General features: G+C 40.3%; 2 protein-coding genes across 2 annotated transcripts in view; one reads left to right on the forward strand and one right to left on the reverse strand.

Moving 5' to 3' along the window:
• LOC143433354 (uncharacterized) overlaps window positions 1-9475 on the forward strand; it is a 129947-nt gene extending 120472 nt beyond the window's left edge. The window contains exons 5-12 of the mRNA XM_076910678.1: window positions 2929-3122; window positions 4187-4366; window positions 5530-5855; window positions 6063-6223; window positions 6510-7070; window positions 8178-8350; window positions 8781-8930; window positions 9306-9475. Coding sequence (XP_076766793.1) covers window positions 2929-3122; window positions 4187-4366; window positions 5530-5855; window positions 6063-6223; window positions 6510-7070; window positions 8178-8350; window positions 8781-8930; window positions 9306-9425 — 1865 coding nt within the window. The 3' untranslated portion in view covers window positions 9426-9475. The remainder of the gene's footprint in view (window positions 1-2928; window positions 3123-4186; window positions 4367-5529; window positions 5856-6062; window positions 6224-6509; window positions 7071-8177; window positions 8351-8780; window positions 8931-9305) is intronic.
• Ikkbeta (inhibitor of nuclear factor kappa B kinase subunit beta) overlaps window positions 1-12280 on the reverse strand; it is a 575876-nt gene that overhangs the window by 115468 nt on the left and 448128 nt on the right. The window lies entirely within an intron of this gene.

The following is a 12280-nucleotide window of genomic DNA, read 5'->3' on the forward strand; positions in this document are numbered from 1 at the left end:
GGAACTCAACGTTGAATTAGAACTTTAATGTGTTTAATAAATATTCCAACAGAGAATTAAAACTGAGAAATTAAATTTGGCTTGTTTGACTGATTTTTATTTGTTAGCTGAATGAGTGAAATTTAATTTTTTTGCTTTAATTCTCTGCTAGAATATCTATTAAACGCGTCAAGATTTTGAGTCGACGTTGAGTTTGAGAAAAGCGGTAATACTTTCGTCAGTCTCGAACAGGATTTAATGCAATTATTAATTAGAACAGTTACTGTACTTATGGACGATGGTGAAACTGATCCGTGAAAAGATTCGTCGAGCAATGAGATTAATTGTCTAATTGAAAAACTGATTGATCAGAGATGAACGACGGCCGATCAGGGAGCCAGGAATAATGAGATTCAGAGGCGCGGATACTTTAAGATTCCCCTCGTCAAAAGGCAAATGAAAATTAAATTACACGTTCAGCCACGCTCTCGAATTCATAGATCATAAATTTTTAGTGGGTGCTCGCTGCCACTTCGCTTCTGGGACCCTTCCTATTTAATCGTTCAGCCTTGGATTACCTCGTGACAAAATGTAGAGAAAATTGTTTCGATCGCGCGTATATAATAATAAATTTATATTTCACCTTACCGTAGTTACAGTTTGGTTAACCCTTTGCACTTCGAGGACTCTGGAACGGAGCCATTTAAAACGATACGGAGACAACTTAATCAATTTTCAGTTCGTAACTCAAGGACTAAAACAAACTCTGTTAGCAAATAATAACGTTGTTACTTTCTTTTTCCCAGTGCAATGTAAGTCGTCGAAAAGTATCGATTCCATATAATTAGAAATATAATTCCAACTTCTATTTCATTATAGAATAAATATTTTTCGTATTTCTAATTACTTCAGTCCTTCAAATCGAGCCGCAAAATTTTTCAATTTGCAATAAACTTGTCGTATCGCTTTCAAAATTGATTAATGATTAAATAAATCAGAGTGTCGTATACCAAAGTTCGCTGCCGCCACCAAGAGAGATGATTCGACCGAAGCTAAAAGTTTTCGCACCACGTGGAGCATTGAAAACTCTGCGCGACAAAAATAATTAAGTCACGTTACTGGGAATAATAAATTCAAAAATGCTAGGAAGAAGTGCATTAATCTTGTTGGCCTCGATTCGCGTGCCTTCTCTTTATCCCCTTTCATTCCTTTAACATTACACACTGTTCTTTTAAGCACGAACGAACATCGAGGAAACGCTGCTCATTTCATTAACAGCAGTTTTTAATCGCAAAGCATGATCTTCGAAAAATGTCTCGTCGAGTCGAACAGGTGATTGCAACGGATCGTGACGCGAAAATAAAATTTAATCGATGTCAATGAATAAAATTGAAAACTGCACTCTTTTTAATTAAATTAACCTCTTTGCATTCCGAATTGCCTTTCAGTTTTGTTGCCAACAACTCCCTGCTGTATAAAATACTTTACTTTTCTCAGATTAAATCAATAAAATTTATTATGCATCTAAATAGATTAATAACAAACCGAGTAAAGTGAAATCGATTCCACGGTAGTTTCATTAACCGCAAATCGTAGTTAGTCAGGTGTTTAATATCGAAATTGTGGCGCAACAGCCAATTCATTAGGCAAGTAAGTTCGTATTTAAACACGCGGGCACATTAGCAACGGTATTCGCAGCAGTAACAGTGTAACCGTGGAATACCACGCTTAAATTTTACGAGGCGTTTATCAAACGCCAACAAAACCATCCACTCCATTACTTCGGAACACTCTAACCGATACGATGAAACGAACGTTCCTACTGCGCAACTGAAACTAGGCAAATCCGCGGTATTAAAACGGAACAGTTCGTCGAAATAAAAAAAAAAAAGGCGATTCCCGGTTGCGCGCTGATTTTTCACTGTTTACGATTTTCCGCGCGACGAATTTCCCGCGAATTCGTTTAAATTTCGAATAGCCCGCCAGGGTCGAACGCGATTTTCTCTGGCTTCGCAATTGTTCGATTTCACGGATTGCTCGTAACAGTTTGAATATTTCCTTTTGGAAAATCGAGAAAGAAATGATCACTACAAATTTCAGCAATTTCAAATAGCTACATAATAAATTAAAAAAATAAAAAACCTGTACGAAAAACGCGATCGAGTCGCCAGAAAATTAAAAGAGAAAAAGTCAATTAACCAGCGATAATGACAGATGACAGTCGTAGATCGTGGGAACGGCGATTCTTAAACTCGCGGGACCGCTCGAAGGACGATAAACGAACTCGTTCAGGATATCCACGATTTCGAAACGATCCCAACAATGGCGGGCTATTTTGGCAAGATCGACACCGCGCAGCCTCGTACAATAACGTGACAAACGTAAATTACCCGCTGAAAGGGGGACGATTTGAATGGGGAATAAAGTGAACAATACATCCGATATGTCCTCCGAATCGGGTCAATATCCGATAAAAGGCGCGTCATTTCGAACCTGCGCTAAATTCACCGCCGCGTGACAAAAATCGCCGCCATGGTCAACTACGGTAAATCTACTTTCCGCAGAGTACCATAGACGTTTAACAGAAAGTGAACAGCGGTTTCAATCCCGGTTACCAAGATGTTCTGCCGCCATTTTGTAAGTTGAAAAGCGTCTTAGAACAAATGTTTGCTAGCAAGAATGAATTTAAAACACGTCTTCCTTGACTATTAATATTTTTTAGCAAATTATGAAATAGAAAAGGAAATATGTAAGAAACAGAACAGTGTGTTCTTCGATGTTTTTCTTACTTGTGTTCTAAATAAGCATCCGTCTGAAGAGCGTCATTTATGGCTTCGTTATCTCTAGCATAGCACAATGCGGAGTTTCACCGCGGGGAAGTTTCGTAGGGAAGAAGTTGACGTTTGAAACGGTTGCCTTGGAATTAAACGTACTTTGTATGATTTTCAGAGAGCACGTTTCGAGTGACGTTGCAGAAAAGCAGCCGGGGACTTGGGTTAAGCGTTTCCGGTGGTGGAACCGCCGGGCCTGTTAGAGTAAAAAGACTGTTTCCTCAACAACCTGCGGCCTTGTCCAACAAACTTCAGCCTGGCGATATACTTCTAGCTGCCAACGGGATTCCTTTGACCGGCCTCACTAACTATGTAAATATCGCTGACTTTTCTCGTATTTTTAATAACAATTATTCTCACATAATTACATTTCATTGATCCACGCGTAAACAGAAATGGAAGAAACAGTAAGAAAACTCGAAGAGGTTAATGCAATTATGCTTGTTGAATAATTAATAACGGAGAATAAAAATATGTAAAGTAATTACAAGTTTTGTTAAACGTATAAAAGTTGGACAAAAGTATAAAAATTGTTTTAAAAAATTTGAGAAATAATAATCTATCAGTTGGTATTGGAGAATGTTCATTCTGAACAAAGTAAAAGCAATTTTTGCCCATCGCCGCAAACTGTTTCCCTTCGTCTTTGCCTGGCACGGTTAAAACGATGAGGTGGCTGCGACAAAATGGCGTTTACTATAGCTTTAGATGGAAGCCACGGGCTTGTCTTCCCGTAGCTCTTCGAGATTTGCATTCGATTAGCATAATGTGCAGCTACATCCGGAACTCAAACTAAACCTAGACACTATCTTCCGTACTGTCGCCTGTTTGTCCCCCGAGAATCGAAGTGTAATATCAGTTTATATTATACGCTGCAGCTCGTACACTGTTGTACGGTATAACGCATTAATCGTTAACTCGACAATTTTATGCATAAGTTTGGCGACTGTATTACAAACTGAATAATGAAAACGAGTAGCAAAGGACGGAGCAGAAGCCATTTGTGGCGTGCTGTCAGTCGATATGCAAAAATGTACAAAATTACATACAAGCTCGAGTAACCTCTTTCTTACTAATAACTTTGGATTATCCTAATTTTATTAAGCAACGAGAAAATAAAGAAATCACTTTTTCAATTCAAGTTGAAGCAATATTACAATACAAATTTCTTATTACTTTTAAGCTTCAAAGCACACCTTCTATTAAATTATACCAAACAGTTGGAACGATAAAGCAGAGAAACGACTGTCAGTCGAAATTCAAGAGCACAGATCAAAACGTCATATTTGGCTCACTTCGACACAGAATCTGCATGGAATTTTCATAGCTGATCGCTGATTATTAAATAGTTAATCGTGATTCGATGCAACTTGTTGCAGGAGGCCCTCGAGGTTCTACGAACGACGCCTAGCACCGTCGAACTGGTGGTGTGTCGACTTCCAGGTGATACGAATGTCACACCACCGGGTGCACCGCCGCCACCGCCAGCTAGGCGCGAACCACCGCCACCATTGCGGATACTCAACCCTCTGCCACCCCTTCAGATAGAACCCTGCGGTGTAAGTAACCCTTATCTCGAATCGTTCTCCCTTACAAACCTGCAGATAGCCGAATTTCCTGGATCACTGAATCACCGAATTCCTTTATTTTCCACCCCTTTGACCGCTAATCGAACGATCTCAACTGCTAGAGAACAGCGTTACCGCTGCGCTGGCAAGATATATAAAATGTTATCTGCCCTTAATGGCGTTAATCGAGTGCATCGTGCGATTAAACGCCGTTCGTTTAACAAAAGATTCGTTGTTGCTCACATTTGTCGTGTAAAATATCATCTTTTAAGCGAGAGCTTTATTTCACAGTTTTTCTTTCTTTTATTTTCTGTTCTTGTAAATTTAGGAATCGATGAAACGAGGAAACTAAAGGTATATTAAGAAAGTGCGAATAGTGTTCTGAATTGATGAAAATTGATCAAAATTGTTTGGAAAAATATATGCAGTCGATCGAATGTTCGTCGATTATAATTCGCAAATGCATGTCCGTCACGTTCCCATCGAACAAACTGAGTAGCAGGACGGTCCGTATTCATAAATATCATCTGCAGCGTGCAGGAAATTCCGAAAGGAATAGGAAATCCTGTCAAACTTCGTTTACAATTTAGATTTCGGTATTACCGCGGGTATGCACGGTGTACGATGCATTTATAACAAATCCCGGCGCAAATCCCATGTTTACAATGGGAGACAATTATTGGTCATGGAGTACAGGGAAATCAGAGTGTGGAGTAATTTATTCATGACATTCTATGTCACATGCTTTATTATAATAAATAAAATCCTTTTTTATTTCATCCGACCATGCGACATTCACGATGGAACGATCTCGATTACAAATAAATTTATACAAAACCTAGACGTATTCCAAAATTTCAAATACGTCCAGAATTAAATAATACCTTTACGTATATTTAAATATAAAGTAATATTCATCCTCATATTTTCCAACACGCTTCTACAATTCTCGATCCTTCCAATCCCCGCTTACTATCTCAAGACTATCATAAAACGCTTGGAAATATTTAAACAGTTCCTCCAGGTCGAGAAACATCCGTTCTCCAGCTACCAGGGCGCGCGATTTCCACTTCCACCCCAAAACAGGCACTCACCAGCAGAGGACGCGCTTGCCCAGAATTAAACGCGCTAAACTCTTTCGCAATTTCCCGCAGGAATTCGACATAGAGATGACGAAGGTCGGCGGCAGCCTGGGTTTCACCCTGAGGAAGGCGGACAGCAGCGCGCTCGGTCATTACGTGAGGGCGTTGGTGCGGGAGCCAGCGTTGAGCGACGGTCGGATCCGACCAGGTGACAAAATAGTCGCCGTGGACGGGGCGCCGTTGTCGCCCATGAGCCACGAAGAGGCTGTCCAATTACTGCGACAATGCGGACCGACCGTCAGGCTGCGGCTGTACAGGGACCTCGCGCAAACTCCTGTCTCCGCGCTTTCTCCAACCGAGCCCGATCATCCACTCCGTCCACCGCGAACCAGTTTGAGGTAAACCTTTTTCCCTCTAATTAACCCTTTGCGCACGCGGGCCGCTCCTCTCAGGAGCGAGACGTTCCCTGGATGCGCTCGTAACGTCGATTGCGTTGAGGCAGAGGTGGCTAAACTTCTGGCGCATCCTCGAACGTGGAGCATTGGATGGTGGTTACGAATGGACGTACTGGATGCACTAACATGGAGGTTGTCTAAAATTTCCAGGCAAGAAGCCGTAGACATGCTGTGCGATCTAGCAGTTCGAAAGTTATCACCAGGCACATCGAGCGGCTCGAGCTGCAAGCAATCACCCGGGGCATCTTGCAACTCTCCGAGAAGACTGCGCCGTCTTGCAACCCGTACGCCTACTGCTGATAGCGATCCAGGTATCGTTTATCCCACGCAACATTAAATTCATATTTAATAAGAGCAAAGCGAGATGGAGTTTGTCGATAAAATTGCTGACACTATTTCTAATACCTAAAGCGAGTGGTTTCTGAACGAAATAAAAGTTTTAAATAAAACGAAAGTAAATTACAATGAACACTTTACGCGTAGAATACGAAAGATCGAAAGTGTTAGTCGACGAGAATAAAAAAACTCAGCAAACATCTCGACCCAGCGACCCAATAACCAATGGAGCCATCTAAGAAAGCTAACCCGTCCTTGCAGAAACTCTGGAGAAGCAACCGAGCGTGCAGACGACATTGACGGCCAGCCAGGCGGAGACATCCGATTCCGACCAGTGCTCGATCAGGACGCAGATAACGAATTCACAACCAAACACACCTGGCACTGACATAATCGATCCGCCGCCGTTGTACGACGTTTGCGAATCCAGCGACTCGTCGAAGACCCCAGCGCGACCGAGTTTCCTCGACTTGTCGGCGCCCCAGGGGAAGCCCCATTTTCAGTTCTGCAGCCTGGACTCCGACCTCGATTATCGGGACGGCGTGGACGCGATCGTCGCGGAGGACGAGCCGCGAAACAAGGCGGCTGAGATCGACTACGAACGAAGAGAGACGACCATGCTGTCCGTCGACGAGCACGACAACGACCTACCCTCGGAGCCCGCCTCGATGCCGCCGTTGCTCTCCTCGACCAGCAGCTCGAACGCCGCCGCGTTCAGCTACAAGAACCCCGCTTATCAGAGCGCTAATCCAGCCTGCGGCGCCGGCATTGACACCACCGCGAAAAACAAGGCTACCCACTCGAGCGACCAGGACATACCAGGTTCACCCACCTTTCATTCCGTCTACCCCAAGCCTGTAAACAATTCTGCCGCGGTAGCTTCAACCCCTCCGTCGCGCGGTCTTCCGGTCGCCTTCGACCTAATTCCGTTCACGCTTCTTCCAGAGAGTTTTTATAGTAGTTTCGAGACGTGGTTTTGTTATCTGGAACTAGAGGAGGGGTTTTATGTCTGTTTCGAATGAAGATAATTCTTGCCGAGTTGTTCTCTTTGGTATGAGTAGGTTCGCCCCCTTTTTGGTTCCTAGCGCGGATCTTGGAGAACGTCTGGTATGCGTCCATGTTCTTTGCTTGGGCGGGGTGTAAAGTGTGTATTGATATTTTATTGTTTTTGAAATCAAGAGAATTTGTAAAAATGGTTAGAGTATATTTCGGAACGCTATATAATGACTTTTGGGTGTCCATGTATTAATTGTAAAGTTCTATGTGTTTGGATGTGTAATGGATGTTAACAGTTTTTTAGTAAGTTTTTTGATGTTTGCTCAATCGACACGTGTAGTAAGGTAAAAAAAATTGGTATTCAGAGAGAGAGAGAGCCGCATGGACGCGCGAAAAATATGAATTTCAAACCGGTAGCACTTCATTATCTTATCTGTCCACAACATACGAGCGTGCGATATCATGTCACCTCTACATATCAGTCGCCTAGATTTCGCGTCGAACAGTCAGTTGTACTAGTCGCACTCGACCACTCCACTCAATAATTACACCTTGATCCCGCATCGAAATATATCGAATCGTTCCACATAGTATTATCTAATCTATTTTTTGTTTACCATCGATCAGTATCTTCTCGAACGTGCAAGTGGTAACACAAAATCCAATCGCTGCAACAAACCAACACATTAAATCAATCCACTCGTTTCCATTGAAAAACAACAAAAAAAAAAAAAAATGTACACGAACGTGTCTATTGAATATATCTTCGCACGTTGTTAATTGCTCTTTCATAGTATCCAAGGTATCGCGCTAGGAATAATTGTATTTGATAAAAATTGCAACGGAACGGAGTTATCGCAACCACAGCTGTTCCGTTGCTCGATGGGAGGTCTATTTGCCAAGTTACGATTTAATTTTATGTACGACGCGCAGGGAAGATCTTAGGAGCGGAGGATCCCGGCGGCAGTAAGGGCTTGTTGAAGTGGAAAGGCGTGATGTTCGCTCCGGATGATGGAATAGATAAAACGGAAAATGAAGAGGCGAAGGCTGATGTAGACACCACGGACTCAGCTGTCCCCAATAAAGATCTTGAACAAGGAACCGAGGTAGGGTTTTCATTCGACGAATCGTGCCGAAGCGTTGTTAGTAAATCGAATCTCGCCGCCATTCAACATGATAGATGACGAAGAAAACAATAATTGCTTAAAATAACATATATAATCATCTTTCAAAAATGAAATAGCAAATATCATCTCTATGTAAAAGAACCTCTGATTTAATTCATTTGTCATACTTTTTTAGAAGAGATCAGTTTAATTAAAGATATACAGTTTTTGAAATACTTAAAGAGCTATTAAGTTGGAGAAATTCGAAAGAGGAACGTTGTTTTTTAAATCACAACGTGATAATAATTTAAAGTTCTTCAGTTTATCTCTAATTTGAATTTAGAATTAATATTGTATGGCAAATCGAAAGTGAAGTACTTAGAGCGTGAGATCTAATTTTGAATTGCATTGGTGATCGTCGTTGTTGAAGGTGTTCATGGTAGAGCTGACACGTGGTTGGAACAGTCGACTGGGATTCAGTCTGCAACCGGAAGGAAACCGTACAGTTATATCTGTGGTACACCCCGACAGCGTTGCAGCTAAAGATGGGAGGCTGAAACAAGGAGACGTTCTTATGATGGTAATATCGATTTTAATTAATACCTCATTTTCCACTTGAACACTCTGCTCCTCCTTTCCAGCGAGGGAATATCTCGAGATTCAACAATTCTCTTCAACTTAAACTGATATCACTTTTCTTTCCATATATAATAATCATCTGTACGAAATCTACGTATATTTATGAAAATTTTCAAATTAAACAAATTCCAAAATATATAATTCTTTTTGCATGGAGTAACGTGAAATTATTGCACATATAAAATCAAAAAATATGAAACGTGACATTATGTTGCGAGAGAAATGAAAATAGATTCTTAATTAAAATTAATTCCACCCTTGCTTCACAAGTATACCACATTCTTTTCATTACACGTCGGTGTGTCTTCCATTTCAGGTAAACGACGAAAGTGTCGAGCACATGTCAACAGCTGACATAATAGATCTGTTGCGTAAAATAAGGGGTTCCATTGGCATCACGGTGATGCGGCGAAGTAAGCGAGAAAACACGACGTGACGTTAATCAAAGGTGCATAATTCGAAAAAAGAGTCCGATTAAAAAAGAAAGCAGAAGCAAAAATAAAACGAAAAAAAAAAAAAAATAAAAAAATAGAAAAGCAAAAAACTTGTTCGTTCATCACGGCAGCGCGTTGCTTCATCCGCAAAGCTAACAACCCCTTGTCGCGAACTGAATCACATCGTGGCGAACGTAAACTCTCACGAATTTTATTCCACTAGAAAAATTGATTAACTTGTTAAGAAACAATTCGTGCGTAAATTCAATCCAAATATAAATGAAGTCGCTCTATAAACTTCGTTCTGAATAAAATTGTAAATAAGACTCAGTAAAAATCGTATCCTCGAACGCGCTGCGGTGGTTCGATCGGTTCTATGCAATGTATTCACTGTTAATACGACTAATTTCTGGAACGAAATGCGGTACATGGGATTAGCACGCGATTAATCGCTATCGATTGTGACTGCATTCCTTCTAACACTCCATCTAATATTTAATGATAATTGTTATGTATCTCAACGGGAATAAATATATTGTTAAACGTAGACGCGAGAATAATCAAATGCACAACGCGGCTTATCCTTCGAAGCGAATCTTAGGGTTCGTTTAAAGTAATAAGACTGCTTTCAGAGTTTAGAAAATGGCGGGATGAGGCGCATAGTTGCCATGTGAGTAGATATTTATTCGATGGTTGTATAATAGGAGTTGTTATTTTTACGCAATCCTTGAGAACGCCGTGTTTTAAGGGCAGGGAGATACGGACTATAAAAGAAGGATATTTTTGTAAACCTTCGTTCTCGATAAACGTCTCTGCCCTTCCGGAGATTTGAAACCATAGGGAATTCTATCTGTTATCGTGAGAACTTGATATATTTCTATTTCAAATGTTTCAAATTAATTAAAGTTATTCTAATGTTACGAATCATAAATTGGTGAAATTTTATAAAAAGAAAGAGAAGAACGATTCATGTTGATAATAAATGGATTCTTTAGATAAAATAAATACACGTTTTTACAAGTTTGTTACCAAAGGGAAGCGCCTTCGAACGTAAATTTCTAAATCGAAATTCGAGAAAATCCTGTTATTCGGGTTTAAATTTTAGGGGTGGTAGTGGACACTTCAATGGAACAATTCAAATGCACGGTTTCGGATCCTACGTCCTGTAAAAGCTAACAAATTCGTCTACACGGTGTACATATTATTACTAGATTGACAATCGGACGATTATCCGCTGTAATTGAAGTGAAATTCCCTCGAAGTCGGGTCAAAAATGATTGCAAAAATAAATGTGATTCATCGTGATAATCTTCTGAAGGAAACAATAAATACGTTAGCGAAGAGAAATTCTATGAATAAAATATAAATATTATTAGTAGCGAAATAACCGCTTAATCGTATGCTCGATCGATATTTGCGAAAAGGAAACGATCAGATTTCCTTGGGATTATCTAAAGTAAATTCCAACGAGAACGATCGCTTTGAACGATTTGTGAGGCGAAGTAAATAAATGGAACTTGGTAATCAAAGAGCGAATCAAAACGTGACGAGAGATACACGATGATGTATAGAAGATTGTTCGTTAGATCGCTGGGCAACCGCATCCCTGTAAATAATTGTAAAATAACGATATCCCTACATTACGTTCTGAAATTGTTGAAAACGCCAAGAGAGGAACACACGAATATTTCGAACATATCGTCGCAGATTGTGTTGCGCAGCTGCACGTGTTCTGACTGTATGATTCGATGCATACAATTAATAACATGTATTATAATTATATATATATATAATCGTAAATTTACGGACCTTTGAGTGGCAAGATGCTCGATACTACGAAATAACACTCGCAAAATTAACACGTCATATTTTCTTTCAAATAACGTGCGCCCCCGATAGATAGTTTTCATGTAAATAAATATTATTTTATGTTATATCGACGTAACATAAATAAAATCCACGTGTTATTTGAAAGGAAGTATAATTAATTTAATGAGCGAACCTTGGACTGGTACGAAGTTCTTAACTAGCGTTTCTTAACGGAACAACGTTATTCCTGTATATTAATCAACGATAAAGAGAAACTATATGAAATACAATCGTTAATCGTATCATATTTAAATCCTGTGTAATGAATAGTTACTCTCAATGCCATTTGAAGTTTCGCGTCACGCTCGGGAGGGTTGTTCACGCAAAGGAAGCGACGTGGCTCTTCGCTTGGCGTGGCGAAACGAACGAAAGAGCTCTACGTATTAATTGTAGGTACCTTGTACTTTATGTGAAACCTGTTTGTGTTTGCTTCGTACGCTATACAGCTTAGTTTTCTTATTTATGAACGACGACAGATCTATTTTTCTTCTTCTCGAGGGAACCACCGTTCTCCTCAAATTTCTTCTTGTTAAAGTCACTAAAATTTATATTAACATTGAATTTCAATTTCACCTAATCTTCCAAAATCGATTCGAAAGCTTATACATTGACCAGATGTTTCTAAAATAGCACGAAGATATCGACCTCTTGTTTCATTGGACTTCAATCACCGTTCTCAGTTCGGACGAAGTGGAGGTTGAATCACTCTTTTGTGTTCCTTAGTCATTTCGTAAGAATGCCAGAAATTTCTGTACACAAGAAAACTAAACTTGGTTGTAGTATATTTAGGTGTGTAGTATACGTTGAGTATGTAACTACCTCGCGTGATGCCATACCGTGCAGCAGTGATTCTCAAACATTTTATGCGTAACCCACGAAAGACCAAAAACGATCATATAAATCAGGTTCGCACGGATTAAGTTCTGGGACTTAAAGAGTTTCCTCCAATCTGCCTTGGTACCGTGGCGATAGAGATTGCAGAATGGGA

Source organism: Xylocopa sonorina, chromosome 2 (assembly GCF_050948175.1).
Source record: "Xylocopa sonorina isolate GNS202 chromosome 2, iyXylSono1_principal, whole genome shotgun sequence".
Lineage (NCBI taxonomy): Eukaryota > Metazoa > Arthropoda > Insecta > Hymenoptera > Apidae > Xylocopa > Xylocopa sonorina.